The sequence below is a fragment of the Ips typographus genome, linkage group LG2, assembly GCF_016097725.1.
Source record: "Ips typographus isolate SLU linkage group LG2, UJ_Ityp_2.0, whole genome shotgun sequence".
Classification (NCBI taxonomy): domain Eukaryota; kingdom Metazoa; phylum Arthropoda; class Insecta; order Coleoptera; family Curculionidae; genus Ips; species Ips typographus.
In genome coordinates, this window is record NC_138423.1 from 13,736,756 (window position 1) to 13,755,004 (window position 18,249).

An 18,249-nucleotide genomic window follows, 5' to 3' on the forward strand; every position below is an offset into this window, starting at 1 on the left:
TTCGTTATTGTCAACTTATCAGTTTAAGTGATTTAGATCAGGTGCTAACTATAGGTTATTATGACAGCTCGAAATTTCGTTCAAACGTCAACACAATTTTCTTTAAAAAATACCTTCAAATAACCGAGATATTTCACACGAAGTACAACAGTGTAGCTGTACTAGAAATATTGAAGGTGTTACAATTTGACAGCTCTTTACTTGGTTCCTGTGACAGTTAAGTAGTTCGTTCCAACACAATTGAGAAAACCGGCCAAACTTAAATAAATAAAGTTTAGTATAATTCCTTCCAGAGATTTTGAAGGTGTTATAAGTTTCTCATAAACTCAGTGGTTTCAGTAGTAAGTGTCAGACCTAAAACCCCAGTTTTTCTCCTGATAAACATTTTTTCCTCAGGAGAAATACGCTGGAAAAAATATCCCAAAGAAATACACCAAAGAAAAAAAATACCCTAATCTGGCAAACCTGAAAGAATGGAGTCTAAAGAGAAGTAGAAGTAAATTTTCTCTCAAGTGGTATGAATACGAAACAATACTATAAATATTGTGGAGACAACTGTGTGTTACCTTTCCTAGAATATGTGGGGTATAAATCTCTGTCACTCTTATCCATTTTACAAGTTTGCAAATCGAGCAACCTGTTCCTAACCACACATTATAAATAAATGACCCTGTCACTTCATATTTATGAAAAACCTGCCAGATTCCTAATCAAAATCAATGTAAACAAATGGAGAAATGACAGCTGGAATCCCCGAAACCGTTTTCAAAACTGATCACCAGAGGGAGTATCTCTTATATTGAAACGCCAATAGATATAGAAAAAAATGGCGATAGCGCGTATTTATTGCATATGTTGCAAGAAGTTTTCCATTGCAAATTGTACTAATTTTTTTAGACATACAGGGTGATTTACGCTGATGGTGATGATGAGTGTAGCCTAGGTCGGGTCCAAACTTTCTATCTAAAATATTTTGAACTTAGCGGTGTTTCCAGATCAGTCGGAAAAAACACCAACTTTTGATTTTCAAATAGAACACCCTGATTCTAATCTCATTTTTGAATTCCTCGCAAGAAGGCTAGTAATTAATGTTGATACTTCCCTATACCTATCTTGCACCGTTTTTTAGATATTTTATAAAAATGGTGAATTTGTCAGCAAAACGGTAGTATAAACATTAATTAAATTCTCAAGTTCTGAAAGGTTTGCTTATGTAACCTTTTGTTCTCAGTAAGACAATACCACATGGTTGAAAAGTTCAGACTGAAAATGAAAAAACCTACAGGGTGGTCAATATTTACCTTTAAGTCAGATAGATAGAAAAACTGCCAGAAGTTCGTTTTTTTAAATGCAAATGTATAATGGTTTGTAATAAAAGAACATTAAATTTAGAACAATTCTATGTATACTCTTCCTATACCTAACTCCAAAATCGTATATCATCATAATCAATCATGATCAATAAATCGTACTCCAATACTAATCTGAATACGGACACCTGCTTGTGCTAAGTTTGAACCAGGATTGAATTTGACAAATATCTGTCACAACATGTTGTAGTTATAGAATCGACAACTAGTCATTTATGACCAAGCAGGTGTCCGTATTCAGATTAGTATGGATTACGATTGAATGCGCCCTTTAAGGAAAAACTGTTAATAAGTCAGAAACGGTTGAAGTTAGGTATATGAAATGTATACATGGATTTGATCTAAATTTAATGTTCTTTTATTACAAACCATAAACCCCTGATGGATCCCTTAAAAAAAACGGACTTTTTGCAGTTTTTTTATCTGTCCGACTAAAAGGTAAATATTGACCACTCTGTAGGTTTTTTTCATTTTCTGTCTCTGGGCTTTTCAACCATGTAGTATTGTCTAACTGAGGACAAAAGGTCCCATCACCAAACCTTTCAGGACTTGAGAATTTAGTTAAAGTTTAGACCACCGTTTTGCTGACAAATTCAGCATTTTTATAAAATATCTAAGAAACGGTGCAAGATAGGTACAGGGAAGTATTAACATTAATTACTAGCCTTCTTGCGAGGAATTCAAAAATGAGATTAAAAACAGGGTGTTCCATTTGAAAATCAAAAGTTGGTGTTCTTTCCAACTGATCCGTTAAGTCCAAAATATTTTGGAAAGAGAGTTTGGACCCAACCTAGGCTACACTCCAAATTGCAGTGAAAAATATTGAGTTGTTCTCTAGATCCTTCTAATATGCCATCACCGTGAATCACCTTGTATACTTTTCACTAAATTTAGTCTTCATCATTTCCACGCGAAATTTTACAAAAAATCACCCATGCCCAATTTACCCGATAAAACGTCTCGGAATAAATACTTATGTCCGTTTCCCCGACATTAACCAAGTTGAGTTTAAGGACAGTTTACTGATCTGTCACATTCAAACCTAAACTTAGCTTAAGTTGTACTTGAAAGCAATTGTCGGGGAAACAGGCATTAATCAGTCCAATCAAACATAACAGAACACCAACCTTGTGCCTAAACAATCAAGGTAAGCAACTGGCATCCGACGAAAATAAACCATTTTGATTTGTTAGACACAAGATTTGTGCTAGTAAACTAGTGTAGCAAGTAAAAACAAATCACAATACAATGTGATGTAAAAGCCAGCCAAAATAACTGTCACAATGTCGTAAGTGTCAACATTACAATTAGCTTTTGCTGATGTAAGCGAACGAATCATTTTGATTAACTTTAGGAAATTAAATTATCAAACATTTTACTAATGAAGTGATAATTAGCAAGTAAAAGTATCGATTTACAGTCAACATAACCAACATTTTCTTACCTGTTCCAGGTGGACCCCACACAATATAAGGAGCTCGGCTCGAAGTGTTATTTAAAATTTTATGGACGGCAGTAAATTGTTCCTTATTGTCAAAAATAGCTTTATTTTCTAGGCTGCAAACAATATTGTGGTTAACGACACAGAATAAAGGGTTTGGTAGTGAACTTACTCGTCTCGAGTCAAAGTATACAGCTCGACAACCGGATCGAGCAAAAGTTCTTCGCTCGGAAACAAGTTGTTCACATATCCGGTTGCTACGACTTGCTCGATTCCTTGATGCATTCGTTCGTAAATAACTCTGCTCAAGACAAACCGGACGTCTATGCTTAACTCCGGATTGTTATAAACGGCAGACACAATGCTAAAAAAGAAACCAATCTTTTAATTAAGTGTGATTGTAAGCAGAGCTGTCGGTAGTTGAATTACTTTAATTGGAAAATGTAGTTCAATTAATTTTAAGTAATTGAACTACTGTAATTAGATTACTTTTCAAAAACAATAATTGTAATTGATTTTTCAATTACTCAGCAAAAGTAGTTGTAATTGGTAATTGATTTTACGATTTGTTCGGTAATTGAACCACTTTGAAAGTACTTGAATTACTTTCAGAGTAATTGAATTACTTTCAGAGTAATTGAACTACTTTCAGAGTAGTTGAATTACAAATAATGTTAAAGTAATGGAACTACTTGTTTTTGAGGTTAGATACGATTGTTGTGTTTTGCGCGGTTGAGAAGTAGCGGTTTACTGAACCGGGTTCAGAGCGGCGTTTTGAAAATGGCACTTTGAAAATACTTGCAAACGGAAGCTACGTTTACTAGCAACAACTTTGATTAAAACCTTTTTTCTCCATTTCTTGACTTAAAGTGGTGGGGGTAAGTCAAAAGTTGCTTTAAAAAAACTGCGATAACTTTGAAACCCTTTGTCGTAGAACATTAAGTTTGGCACCATTGAAAAGAGCAGGTTTTTTTCTATTAGATGCTCCATAAATAATTATTTATAGTTGTTTTCTTTCGTCCACAGGTGGCGCTTTTTACAAAGAAATATTATTTTACCGCCTAACTCAAAAAAATTAAATGCAACCTATAGCGTTGCTTAATGTTAAAATGAAGAGAACAAAATACTACACCAGGCAGCGAAAATCGCAACTTTCTAACTTTTTTCTATTTTTTCATTTAATTTTTTTGAGTTAGGCGGTAAAATAGTAGGTCTTTGTAAAACGCGCCATCTGTGGACAAAAGAAAACAACTTTAAGTAATTATTTATGGGGCATCTAATAGAAAAAAACCTGCTCTTTTCAATGGTGGCAAACTGAATATTCTACGACAAAGGGTTTCGAAGTTATCGCAGTTTCTTTTAAGCAACATTTGACCTACCCCCATCACCTTATGTCAAGAGATGGAGAAAAAGGTTTTAATCAAGGTTGTTGCTAGTAAACGTAGCTTCCGTTTGCAAGTATTTTCAAAGTGCCATTGTATTTGAAATTTTGGAGATATGCACTTTTTTTAAGTTAAAGTTATTAGTACGCCCTCTTGAGGACATTTCCTGAAACTGAAAATATTTTCTAGCTATTCTTTTGGTCCCTTTTTATAACAAAATTTTTAATTCAACATTCAACTTACTCATCGTCAAGTCCTTCAATTACAACATATTTATCAGTGACCTCTCGAATGATTCCTTGGTAAGAAGTATGGTCGGCATGAAGCCTCAGTTCAATATAATCCCCCCTCAATACGGACGGTCTTTTTTCAGCTAATCCAGGCACTTTAAGTTCCAACACATCTCCCGTCCTATATTTCAGGCGTACCTAAAAATAAAATAAAAAAATTAATATTCTGATGTGCAGTAATAACTTATCTTTACATCTTCCATATTATAACAACCGAGTCCCAAAATGGCACAAGTCTCTTCCAGCCATAATAGAGTGTGGAAGAAGTCTTTGTAGTTCTCCTTTGTTACATGGCCTGCCCTAAGCGTTTTTCTGAAATCGTGTATTTTCTAGTGACTTATTCTGATTAAATGAACAAGAGTATTGCCCAAAAAAGTGGAGCTTAAATAAAAAATATAAGTGACTTTTGTTTTTTTGTAAAATGGAAGTATTACTAAATTAAAGAATGATAAATGTCCTGCAGTGACTTTCCTCTTTTATTCTGTAATAATTACGAGTTACATTACGTTTCTATGTCTTTGTTTAAGTTTAAAATACTGAATAATACCATAAAGTATTATTTCTTTTATATGGCAGGCTCAGAACAGTTGGGTCTCCCTGACTACAAAGTTTAGATAAGTTTTTTTTTTAAATCCCCGTTTAGCAGCTGCGTTCTGAACCGTTATCGTTTCTTGAAAAATTTTCGTAACTGTAGCCCTTTTAAAGAAATTCGACTTTTTTTTGTAAAAATTTAGAAAATTTCCTATTTTCGCCATTTTTGGAGTTTTAGCAACTGTAAATAGCTCAAAATGTTCGTCTTAAACTGTTTTTTGACCTCGTGCTAACCGCAACACGGTTGAATATAGACAGGGTGTTTAAAAAAGAAAATAAAAAACAGTTAAGTTTTAAACTAACGCTCTACCACTGTGACCGCGTTTACCCGGTTCTAAGTAGATGCAAACTTAGTACACCGAGTGCAGAAAGTCATTCTAATATTTTTTGTTCCATTGCCACATTTCCGTAACTCTAACCGTTTCCGAAATATTTAACTTGCGTCGAAACTTTGAAAACTCCGTGTTTCCGCATTATTTGAAGTATCAGCGACTGTAAATAGCTGAAAATGTTGATCTTGAATTGCTCTTTCACCTCGTGCTAACCTCAACACGATTCAACATACACAGGGTGTCCAAAAAACCAGTTAAATTTGACACCATTGCTCTGCCAGTTGTGACTGCGTTTACCCGGTTCTAAATGGATGTAAACCTAAGACACTAGGTGCAGAAAGTGCCAGATAAACTCAAAATGTTTGTCTTAAACTGTTCTTTAACATTGTTCAGACCGCAACACCATTAAAATCTACAGAAAACGAGAAAAGATCAGTTAAATTTGAAACTAACGTTCTGCCAGTTGTGACCGCTGTTACTCGGTTCTAAATGGGTGTAAATCTAGTCCTCTGGGTGCAGACAATCGTTCTGAACATTTTTGGTCTCTTGCAAAATTTCTGTAACTCTAATCGTTTCCCTGATATTCGACCTTTTTTTTGAACTTGCATACAAATTTTGAAAATTCCGTATCTTTGCCATTTCTTGGATTTCAGCGACTGTAAATACAGCAAAATGTTCGTATTAAACTGCTTTTTCGCTGCAAGACGATTGGATATAAACAGGGTGTTCAAAAAACAAAAAAAAAACAGTTGAATTTGAAACTGCTAATTGTCACCGCGTATACCCAGTTGGTATTATTTCAAATTTAATTTAAACAGGTATGTAAAGCGTTGTTATGGAAACGCCGAAAAAGTTGGTGGGTAGATTGTTAGTAGAAAGCGAAAACGCTTTAGGACAGAAAATAATTCACTTTCTGTACACGTGCGGCAAATAACCACTTTCTGCTTTGAAATGGAAGCGTACATGAGGTACTTTCAAAGTCAGTAGTCGAAAAAATATATTAATTCTAAATTCTACTACATAACAGGACAACTTGGTACTTACTTGATTTCTTCTAGAACACCGTCTCCAAAGTTTTTCGTCAAACCATATATAAGAGTCTTGAAAAACCGGTTAGGGATCGGAAATTCTTGTGATTTTCTCATGTTAAAACTCCTAAAAAACAAAATTCTAGTAAAATCTATTTTTTTTTAAGAAAAACAGTGTTATGCAATAATTACTATCCGTAGAAGTTAGAAAAATTAAATCATTTATTCACATTTAGTGCCACTTTAAACAAAGTTGCAGAGAAAAATAATTAACAATTATCAACTATTTTTTTTAAAACTATTGATTTAACGTTATTTTCGTACAATAAAAACTAATGTACTTTTTTGCATACATTATGCTCAATAATATACTAGCTAACAGAAAACCAGAAAAATCAAATTAACTTACTTATGTTTGGCAAGTTTCATTGTCACTTTCTCCCATCTGACGTTGGTGAACGGACTTTTTTCAGTTATCACCACTTCATCTTGCACTCTGTCTTGAATTGCCACCACCTAGAAAAAGAGAATATGTTAAACAAAGAAAATGTTTGAACAGTGTTAACTAATAACCTAAGACAAAAAACAATAAAAACAATATTACACGACTTACAATCGATCGCAGAACAATGAAAGCCTCTGTATTCCCTGCCTCGCCTGCAGTTTGTATGTAATAACATACTGGAATTTTGAAATTACTGATATGACTTTCCTCCAATTTCAATCTGACTGTTACTGTGTAGGAACAACCTTGAATCAAAGTAAATGACGGTTTTTTTTTTTGTTGCTTTGGTTTAGCTTTTCCATCTTACCGCTCTCCACTTCAATAAACTGATTTTGTTGTCCTTCAGGATATATCATAGAGTAGGACTTGAATGAATGTAACACTCCAGCGTAGACAATGACAATAGAATCGTTTATTCTCCTACGTTCGTTAGTGATTTTACATATAAATTCCACTTGGTTATTTTGAGCAGCGAATTCTTCAGGAGTTATCTAGTTAAATAAAAACAAATAAAATTGATACATCAGTACATTTTTTGGTACTTGCTTTTAAATAATGGGTTCCTTGTTTATCTGCCTCTGGGGTGAAATCGTAGCTGAATCCGTTGACGGTTTTGACTTCGATGCGTAGCTGAACTCCATTTTTAGGGCTCCGGTGTGAGGTCCTAACGAGATTATTTGAAAACATTACTCAGTTATTTAAACTGATTCGAAAAGCTTAAAATGTACAGAATGACCTGATGTGTATTTTACTTCATACTTAACTTACCATACTGTTTATATCAGTAAATGTAGGTAATAATCTTCAACCTTCAGAACCTAAGGTCAAAAACTTAATAAACTGATTTAAAATGTAAAATTTTTAAATCAGGACAGTTTTCCTTGCTGGGACACCCTGTATATTGTTGTTCCATTTGGTTGCTTTTTTTCTGATTTCAAATACTTATCACTGTGATTGGTGAATCAATGGTAGCTTTATGAAAAAGTAGATGAGAGAATTTTTTTAAATTTTGGTTACCTAATATTTTTAAAGATGCGACGTTGACGTTTATATCAAAAAATTGTGTCAAGCTTGATATTGAAAACGAGACACCCTGTATATTATTGTTGTTTACAGCAATTACATAAATCCTTCTTATACCTTAATTAATTCCTATTATTTTTTCTCCAAATCAACAAATTTTCAAGTATTATACCTATCCTACTAGTATTAGAAGAAAAATGGAATTTTACAGGCTTTTGGGTTCTGTATGAGATTTTTGACTGTAAGGAGTCAAAATTAGTGACTGAATGAATGAAGTGAATTTTTCCAATTTTCCATAAATATTTAAAGTTGACAACTACTACAATGGAATTAGTTGAAACTCTATAGGAAAATCAAAATCTAGTAAATTATAATAATTAAACATCCTGTACAAATCTACTAATATAAAAACACAGTATAACCAGTAATCCAAACAGTCAGTAGTCTGGACACTGCATTTTAACAGTCATAATTTAGACATTAATCTTATTAGCCTGGACAACCCTGAAAACGTTTACAGCAATCTGATCTAGTATTTATATAACAAAAATGTGAAACTGTGAAATATGATACAGAAAAACATCTGGCAACAACTTCCATAATACTCAATAGTTATAAAGGTTACCCTGCAGTAACTGCTTTTTGTTTTCAAATATGTAGTCTACTCACCTATTTTGATAAAAGGTATGAAGCAGTTGGTTAACTTTATGTTGAGGATCCTGCTGATGGACTTCATCATCTTCTTGATCATTACACACGTGACAAAATTTCTGAAAATTATTATGGTTATTTAGTAAACAGTCATTACAAATTTTTAAGGTATAAATTTGACTATAAAAAAAGTGAGAAAACTGTTAGTTTATAAGAAATGATTTTTTGTATTGAGATTGAAATATAAAACCCTTACTTGAAGTCTTAATTTAGTATAGACTGAATTTTGACCTTTATATTAACTTTCCCTGATGTTTGATAGTTTATGTATGTTTTGCTAATTGAACATTAAGTGTGCCCACTGTAAATTAATAAACAAAATAATAAAAGTAGAACAAAGACACTGTTGACATTACATACAATATATTTCTAAGGTGCTCTTATCATCTTTCTAAGAACTATATTATATGTAACTTTATGTTACTGCTTGCAGTATCTTATCAAATAGTATTGAATAGCTTAGCTGATAATTTAATCATTTAATGACAGTTAAAAAGGAATTAAAAATAAGATGTATCATGTTTATTTCCAAATCCTATGTCAATTCAGAAAATGTTCTGAAAACAATAACAAACCTAAAATTGAAGAGATTTATTTAAGTTGGTGTGTTTCATTGTAGGATACTAAAACCAGTTGATCTCAAAGTCAAATATTGTCTAAAGATGTCTGTAAAATGCCTTAAAGGTGGATTTATGCACAAGTTAGAATTATACAAATTTAAAGTAAGATTTATAGTTACATTCAATATATGCAACAGAAAATTAAACAGCTAAGAAAAAATATCCATGCCCCTCAGCTTAAATTGTTAAAACAAATTGCTTTATGTATTCGCCCAGAAAAATTCCTAACAAAGTTGTCTTTACTGTCCTTTCCTAAGATATCAAAGATGGTTTTCCGGGCATTTTGTTTAGCTAAATTGTTTTTATAAATCCTATCATTTTTTTAATTTAAAAGTGGGTACTGTTTAACATGCTGTATTAGCTTGTAATCATCTATTTGGGAGGTGATTTTATAAATTGTTTGTTTAGTTTAGTTTTAAAAAAACATTCTTTCTTTACCTTGTGCTTAACTTAAGTTTTTGTTTTGCCCAAATCAATTAGGCCTACATGCAGAAAAAGTCAATCAAGATAGGTAAGCTGTAATTGACATTTGTCATTTGTCCAAATCATAAGCTAAAAGATAACTACTAAAATTAATAAGAAAGTTAAAAGTTGATCGACATCTTAATTTAACTTAACTAAATTTAATAGAAAATTTGGTTGCATAAATGTCCACATGCCATTACACAATGACATGTTTATGTTTCTTAGTACTAAATTAGTTTAGCTTAATTCTATTTTATGGCAGATTGCAGAGACATAACATAATTAAGGGCATCCTAAGGTTCACCTAGACTAAGTTGTGATTTAACTGTGACAGATCATGTGCAAAAGGTCTTGTCAAATTAAAACCTAGTGTAGGGTGCCCTTAAATTGTAAAGGCCTTTAAACCTATTTGCAATCATGTCAACTGTTATTATTCAGCTTAATCAGAATGAAGCAGCCATGACAATGGGACCATCTGGTAAAGAAAAAATCAAGGACAGTTCTGCTGTTGTGCAGACATATGTCCTGCACATGATTAGTTACAGAAATTTGAGCCCTAACCTCTGCTTTACCTTGACCAGTTATAAACTATCAACAGTGCTGGGAAAAGAAAGAAATAAATAATGCTGAGCAGAATTTTCAAAAACCTCTCTTTTCATTAATCTTTAAACAAAGTCCCTATTAAAACTTGCCTGCTACCAAAAAATGCAATACCAACATTTTTAGTATAATACAATTTTAACACTTACCTTTCCTAGTTCTTCCATCTTTGGGAACTACAGACAGCAACTAATAATGAACCAAACTATAGAATCAATATAAAGGAAAAGTGTGAAAGGGTTTTCACAGAAAATAACCTTTTCAAATGGCGCTTTTCAACCAAATCTCAACAATAAAATATTAATCTACTTTGATAAGATAGCACTTTAACTAAAACGCGTCATAATCAAAAATAAAAGGCTGAACACAAGGATTTGTCCTGCAACTAGCAAGGCAAACAACAGCCAGTTGTGTTCTGTTGCCCTTGCAAATTACCAAACAATACGAAAAAATCTAACCTCAAATTTTAAAATTGAAAGACAAATGATGGTCCCAGTGTCAATGTTGTCGGTTCTAATTTATATACTACGTTTATCGTTTATATACTAATAATCTGAATACTTGCATTTGATGTAACATTATTTAATTTAAAAATTTAAACAGAATTTGAAGTTTAATTTTAACCTTCTGAGGTTTAATCGTTTTGACTTTTAATGTTTTGACAGTTGACACACACAACTAATTTTTGTTATGACTTTGTGACGTATTAAGCTGGCCCTAAATCCAGGTTTTCTTTCTAATATTATCTATAATTTCTTTTATACTTCCAGGTTGTTTTAAGATTAATTCACTTAATTAAAAATTTGTGTTCAAATCAATAATGCACATTGGCAATTTCTTTTTATTATAACTAAACATGCACTTACCTCTTAGGAACAATAAGGCATTTAAAAGTTAAAACTAAGATTGAGTATCAAAATAAAGGTTACAATAAGTTTTTGGTATATCAAAACAAACACCATGATTCATTTTGTAAAAAAATAACATTATTGGCACCTATAAGCAAATATAAAATACTTAACAATTACACATGTAAAAAAAAAACTTTTATTAAGAAACTGCTGTACTTTTCACATTATTCTTTTGAACTTTTGACACTGAGTTTCTTCTTCTGGAAACTGTCCTTTTAGCAGTAATATCCAATTTTCTTCGTTCACGATGCTCCTTCTGTTTAGTTACAAACTCAGTTTTCAATGTGTCAATTTGTTTTTTACTAATATCCCAAGGAACTACTGACCAACCATCCTGATTTTTGGTTGGATCATTACCTTTAGAATATTCAGGTATCTCCAGTTCCAAATGCTTCATAACATTTTCCAACACATTGTCTACATAAGTGTTAATAATCAGATCAGCCTTTTTGTCATGTTTAGTGGCCTGAAGATTAACAACCACTAGTTTACCACCATACTTTTTGCACCTCAGTGGTAAATTACCACTTGGAACTATTTGGAGAGTGGTTCCAAGGCATATATTGAGATCAGCCAAACTGGAATGATAGTCAGACACTTCCAAATCGGCATCTGGTAAACCAGCTTCCCAATCCAGTATTGTGTCTTTTAATTTGCCTCGGCAGCTACGCCCTCTCACTTCTCTTTTGCAAAACTCTCCCAAATATTTCTGCCCCACACTAGTTGTAGCAGCAGTCCGAACAAACTGACTTTCACATGTATCACACTGTCCGATAAACATATTTCCATGCAGTTCAGCTAAATGCGTCCGTGGAATGCCACTTTTCAAATGCAACCCATCAATATTTTGACTCACTATATACTTAACATAATTTTTCTCCACTAACTCTTTTAAAGCCATGTGAGTCTTTGTGGGGGCAGCTTCATTGAAGGAGATATTTATGTCTGGTTTTTTGCCTTCTCTTTCCAACGTCCATACACCGTTAGGGCCCCTAAAATCCGGTATTCCCGCGGCCGTACTAATTCCAGCACCAGTGTGCACCACTACATGTTTAGATTCTTTGATCCATTTTGATAACAGGAAACACTTTTCACTAACGTCGGAGTCTCCGTCAAATTTTTCGGGAAGCCCCAGCACACCCTTGTCTTCATACTCGGACAACCCTTCGGCGTAGCTACAAGACATTTTTCCAATTTGTTTATATTTTATTTATTTATCAACAGTGAACAGATCTGGAGATGAGGAGAAAGACAAAGATACGTCAGTCTAATGCAAGAGAAAGACAAAGAAACAACACACACATTGAAGTTTTTTATGACATTTGACGTCTACTACTTTTTTGAAGATTTGTATTTGTTTAATGGGTTTTCCGGTCAAAACGGACTAAATCCAAACACCTTGTATAGTGAAATAGAGAAAATGTTAAATATAAAAGTAATAATAATAACATACTTTTTAATAATAACTACAAATAACTAAAATATAAAATTTCCAACCAGCGTTGCCAAAGCTACCCCGATCGGGGTAGATCTAATAACTTCACCCCACTTGCTCCTCCCATCAAAATCTACCCCTTTATTAAATGGAACAATCAAGAAACAAAAAAAAATTAATAATATTGCCTTTTCGCATTCTTTCAAAATGTGCCGAGAAATAAAATGAACCACACTCCGACTTCGACCACTAACCAATGTTGCCAGGTCTACCGTTAAAACGGTATATCTACCATTTTTGTAGTTTTTCTACCGTTCTTCTGTTTTTTGTTTCAACGTTATTGTTAATTACGTTATTGCCATTATATTGGTTGTGAAACTTTTCATATACTTTTTCAATTTATTGAATAGAAAATTTAATAAAAATTCTCAATATGTGCTCCAAACAGTCATTTTCTTACTCCAAATTATTCTCTAAAACCACCTGATGTCTGTCACTATTGTCAGAATTGTCAAAAGTCTACTAGTTAACACAGTTTTCGACACCAGACGATTTTCTGAGATTTAACAGTTATTTTGACAATTGTTACTTCATAGTCTAGCTAAATAGTTTTCTCAAATCACGTGACAACTGACAATAACGTCAAAACTGTCAAACCATGCTCTAAAGTTGCAAAAATCAGGGTTTAGGAACGCTTTCTTGCAGTATTTGATAATAAAACGTATTTTTGAAAATTATGACAGTTATTTTGACAGTTGTCACGTGACCGTCTAGCTAAATAGTGTTCTACGATCACGTGACAACTGTCACTAACGTCAAAACTGTCAAACTATGCTTTAAAGTTGCGACAATCAGGGTTTAGAAACCTTTTCTTGTAGTTTTTGATAAAAAACGTGATTTTAAAATTTATGACAGTTATTTTGACAATTGTCACGTGACCGTCTAGCTAAATAGTGTTCTACAATTACGTGACAACTGCCACTAACGTCAAAACTGTCAAACTATGCTTTAAAGTTGCGACAATCAGGGTTTAGAAACCTTTTCTTGTAGTTTTTGATATAAAACGTGTTTTTGAGATTTATGACAGTTATTGTGACAATTGTCACGTGACCGTCTAGCTAAATAATGTTCTAAAATCACGTGACAACTGTCACTAACGTCAACACTATCAAACTATGCTTTAAAGTTGCAAAAATTAGTGTATAGGAACGTTTTCTTTTATTATTTGATATAAAGAGTGTTTTTGAGATTTGATGATTTTGACAATGGTCACGTGACTGTTAAGCTAAATTATCCTTTAAAACCACGTGATCTAACGATTATTATTATAAAAAAATGAAAAATCTGTATTTTTGAAGTACAGTTTTTATAACAAGAATCAATGATTATAATTTTTGAGAACTATTAAAAGACACCCTGTATAATAATGTGAAATGAATGAACTTGTTTTGATTTACCGTTTTTTGGCTGATTATTCTACGTTCATTAAATATTTTGACTTGGCAACATTGCCAATAATAACAAACCGAAACGGTGTGTGAATTCAGCAGGTGCAGGAGTTCATCCCAAGTTCATCCGGTCTGAAGCCTTGTCTGAACTGCCCCAATGTATTTCACACGTCTACTCCGAAAAAGAAAAAATACGTTTGGCAACACTGTTTCACCTTGAAACAGTCTAACCGTCGTATGCACCGAACGTATTTAAGCAGGTTTAGGTTAAATGTTACTTTGACTGTGACAGATAAGGCAAAAAAATGTCACATTCAAAGTAACATTTAACTTAAACTTGGTTAAATATCTTTGGTGCATACGACGGTAAGGCCGCATTCGTTTTTAAGCTCCATAAAGCGAGCAGAGCGTTTTTGACGTCACGATGACGTAATTTGGCAAAAACATAATTGGACCAACTGTCAAATTACGTCATTGTGACTCTGCTCGCTCCATGGAGCGTGAAAATGAATACGGTCTATAACTCGGATATTTTGACAGTTATACAGGGTCAACTCAAACAACCGAGTTATTTATGAATATTGATTGTTTTGAACAGTTTTGAAACAGAACAGTAACTTAAAATTTCTATTTGTCCACTCTGTAAACTTACATGAAGAAAATGTCGAAGTTCCTTGGCAGTCGAGGATGACCTCAAAATTGACAGTTACAGAATGACTCAAAACACAGCATTTTTAATAAAACTATTAATTATTTTTAGGATATTTTAAAATATACATAATCAAGAACTAACATTTTAAACGTCTAGAGGAGCTTTCATTCGACCCATGATTTAAGATCCAAACGCGAATTAAATGTAAAAGTCACATGGCATCATTATTACAAAACCATACGGAGGGCACGTGACTTTTGGATCATGTCGCGTTTGGATCCAAAATCACAAACCGAAAGAATACGTTTTATGGATATTTTGCTGTACAGTATTGGCGTTTCAAATTAAGATCGCAGCGCCAGTTGAACTAAAATCGGGCAACAAGTTCCTAACCCAACATTACAAATAATATGACACAGTCGCTTCATATTTATGAAACCAAGTGCTAAATTTCTAACCAAAATCAACGTAAACAAACAGAGAAATGACAGCTGGAACGCCCGAAACTGTTTTCAAAACTGATCACCAAAAGGCGTATTTTTTATCTTGAAACGCCAATAGCCACTTGGCAACATTGTGGATAACTCTTGAAATGTGTATAAGAAAATCAGCAAATCCATGTCCGATAACAGATTTGTTGTATTTTTTTATAAGGGTCATAATTTTCAAAATGTTGTTTAAAAATAAGGTTTGTTTACATTTTTTATTAGTCTAGGCTTTGCAGGAAAAAATAAACTTACAGTAGTGAATGGATACAAGTTTGGTCGATAATATGGCCCAGCTCTAGTGTTGCTAGAATCGAATTTCGAATATTCTCGTTTGTTCGATTCGAGCAACCCAAAGACAAATTGCGTGGAATACTAGAATATTCTGGTCAAATCGATTAAATTATTGCGTAATTGATAGAACAAATTCAGTAAATATTTTGCTGTATTGATATTACAAAATGATGATAATATGCTTTGTTTATGGTAGCATTTATCTGTAAGTTAGGTTATAATTTACTAAATGATAACTTAGGAATTGAAATAAATCAAACTGGGTGTTTCTAACCAAACAAATATATTCACAATAATAATTCTTAAAAAAAAGCAATGGATTACAAAAAATGCAGAAGAAATGGGGCCCAAACAAGAATAAGTAGAACATCATGTATAAACACTGTAATTTTACGTAAAAAAAAACCAAATGAATAGGAGCAAACAAAACTCTAAAAACTATTCAGGAACTGTCCATTATGTAGAGGTGTATTACCATTACCTACTCATTTGATTTCTATATACAGTCAGGTCCCATTAGTCCATTCACCTTCCGTTCTATACTAAAATATACTGAAAAATAAAACTGTTTTTACAGACACACATTTAAACTATGTATTATTACAACAAACAAAGGTTTTTAACATTTGAGAGCATTACCAATATAAATAAAAGCCTTTAAGTCAGTCTTAATGGAGAATTAGTGCTGTAATGTACAGCCTAAACTACTTGCTGTTGTCTAATGTAGACAAAACAAATGCAATTTCTCCAGAAATATTTATTGTTTTTCTAATAATAGCAAAATAAGCATTCAACAAATGTTGGCTTGTGAGACAAGCTAATTTAACCTTGCAAATACCTCTTAACCTTAATTTTAACTATCTATCACATATTTGAGGTATTTAAATATTTACATATAAGTATCACAAAAAGTAGCCATGCAAAATGGATTAAAATGCTCGCAAATGTCTAAAAAACATGAAAAATGCATACAAAATATACTGCACCTGTCTTAAAAACAACCACGGTGAAGAGGGTATAGGGGAGGGCATGATATAACAAGTCCCTCCTAAATATCTCTTCATCAGTTGGACATAATTAACATCCATCATTTTATAACTTCCAACAAACACTTTTTTGGTTTCTGCAAGTCCTAAAAAGAAAAAAACTTCATAAAACCTAAAAAGTGAATAAATACAATTTTGTAGTTTTGTCAGAAGTCATAACTAAATGGTTCCAACCATTTAGCAGCCGCTAAAATCTATAGAACGATACAGATAATCGAAGTTACAACCACAGCCTCCATTTAAATGAAAACAAATACCAAATCACTTTAACTTCCAACTTTGTAGGGCCTTGTCGCTGCATGAAGGACAAAATTCTAAAGAAACTTTATTTTTTGCCACATGCAAGCACACCCCAACATCATCATCTTCTTCTTTAATGTTGGTTTCTGATTTAACTTGGAGGTTGTGGTAGTTGCTAGCTTCTATCGGTAGTATTATGGGAGATTCCAAAGCCTTTTCATCAATCATGTCCAGCAGCTCATCATTGTTCATCTCAATTGGTAAATCCATGTCCAGTAATAAGCCTTCACTGTTCAGTTCCTCAAACTCTGGACTGCCATAGAGAATAGAAGAATCACTCGAGTCAGGTGTTGGATAGGTTTCATATGGCTTGATAAGATCTGCTTCTTCCCAAGGATGTCTTGTGATGTCAAAACCACCTTTCACCTTTCTGGGACTGTCTTCTTTTATGGTTTTTATGTGTGGGACAGTTTTCTCAGCAATTGGACTTGAATTGCCCATTTTGGATTGATGTTTCACTTGAGTTGTGATACTGGATGAGACAGCCATTCCAGTGCTTGTATTAATAGCCCGTAACAGTTTTCCAATACCCTCACTGTTGGCCAGTATGCTTTTCAGGTATTTCACTTCTTTTTTCATTTCTTCAATGGTCTCTGCCTGACTGTCAACCATTTGGGACAGTTTTTTGTTGTCGTTTTTCAAGGCTGACACTTGATTTTCCAGGGTGGTAATGTACATTTTCTTTTTGAGCCGGTTTTCTCTGGCCATCAGAGCATTTTTGGAGAAACATTTTGGGGTCCTGGTTGGCTTTCTTGGTGGTTTAGCCTGTGCAAAAACGCTCATATTAGATATCGCGGGCACTAAAGAATTTACGTTTGTTCCAAATACCTGATTGTTTGGTAAATATTCCATGTCGGCTGTCTCATCATCAGATGTGCTTTCAGACACGTAGCGGTTGCGGTTCGACACCATTTCGGCTGTAGACACTTTATCACTGTTATTGAGTAATAAAATCCCACTAACACTCGAACTATTAATATTTAATCGCTTTTTTGAATTCAACTTTGCAAGGATTTCGGAATTATCCGTATGAAAACAACTTTCACTGGCGATTACTTATAACGTCACCACTCTACCTTAAATTGTTTTGGAGAATGCTCTCACTTTTTATTAGGTTTGCTTTTATAGGACACATCCCTACCAACGTGCCAAACGCCAGAATCTACTACGAAGTCAGCCGAGATTCGTGTTCGTTTGATCACGAGTGTTAGTTCGATAACTCGTATAAGCAGGTGACGTGTTATCGACACACATTTATGTCGATAGTCATGTTGATTTTGTAATTAACTTACAAAAAACACAGATTTTCAGTTAATAAAT

General features: G+C 33.3%; 3 protein-coding genes across 3 annotated transcripts in view; all 3 read right to left on the reverse strand.

Annotated features, from left to right (window-relative positions):
• Positions 1–10,965, reverse strand: part of LOC145724037 (putative helicase mov-10-B.1) — a 46,651-nt gene extending 35,686 nt beyond the window's left edge. The window contains exons 1-11 of the mRNA XM_081972106.1: positions 10,508–10,965; positions 8,632–8,732; positions 7,462–7,603; positions 7,247–7,430; positions 7,048–7,184; positions 6,844–6,950; positions 6,451–6,561; positions 4,678–4,795; positions 4,437–4,621; positions 2,984–3,175; positions 2,815–2,927 (exon numbers count right to left, since the gene is read on the reverse strand). Of these exons, the coding sequence (XP_081828232.1) occupies positions 2,815–2,927; positions 2,984–3,175; positions 4,437–4,621; positions 4,678–4,795; positions 6,451–6,561; positions 6,844–6,950; positions 7,048–7,184; positions 7,247–7,430; positions 7,462–7,603; positions 8,632–8,732; positions 10,508–10,525 (1,408 nt within the window). The 5' untranslated portion in view covers positions 10,526–10,965. The remainder of the gene's footprint in view (positions 1–2,814; positions 2,928–2,983; positions 3,176–4,436; positions 4,622–4,677; positions 4,796–6,450; positions 6,562–6,843; positions 6,951–7,047; positions 7,185–7,246; positions 7,431–7,461; positions 7,604–8,631; positions 8,733–10,507) is intronic.
• A 216-nt stretch (positions 10,966–11,181) lies between these two features.
• Positions 11,182–12,860, reverse strand: Sirt6 (sirtuin 6). The gene has a single exon (XM_081996234.1). The coding sequence runs from the start codon at positions 12,453–12,455 to the stop codon at positions 11,409–11,411; it is 1,047 nt and encodes a 348-aa protein (XP_081852360.1). The 5' UTR covers positions 12,456–12,860; the 3' UTR covers positions 11,182–11,408.
• A 2,987-nt stretch (positions 12,861–15,847) lies between these two features.
• LOC145740625 (uncharacterized) lies at positions 15,848–18,035 on the reverse strand. The gene is made up of 3 exons (XM_081996241.1): positions 17,758–18,035; positions 16,570–17,694; positions 15,848–16,135 (listed from the first exon to the last, which is right to left on the reverse strand). Exons 1-2 carry the CDS (start codon positions 17,839–17,841, stop codon positions 16,891–16,893), a joined length of 888 nt encoding a protein of 295 aa, XP_081852367.1. The 5' UTR covers positions 17,842–18,035; the 3' UTR covers positions 15,848–16,135; positions 16,570–16,890.
• Between the last annotated feature and the right edge of the window lie 214 nt (positions 18,036–18,249).

What these genes read in the sequence shown, in the direction of transcription:
- Sirt6 (XM_081996234.1), bottom strand. Translation starts at nt 12,455, where the DNA reads ATGTCTTGTAGCTACGCCGAAGGGTTGTCCGAGTATGAAGACAAGGGT.
- LOC145740625 (XM_081996241.1), bottom strand. Translation starts at nt 17,841, where the DNA reads ATGGTGTCGAACCGCAACCGCTACGTGTCTGAAAGCACATCTGATGAT. An exon ending in AATATTTACCAAACAATCAG is followed by an intron (nt 17,695 to 17,757) that starts GTATTTGGAACA and finishes GTTTTTGCACAG; the next exon opens with GCTAAACCACCAAGAAAGCC.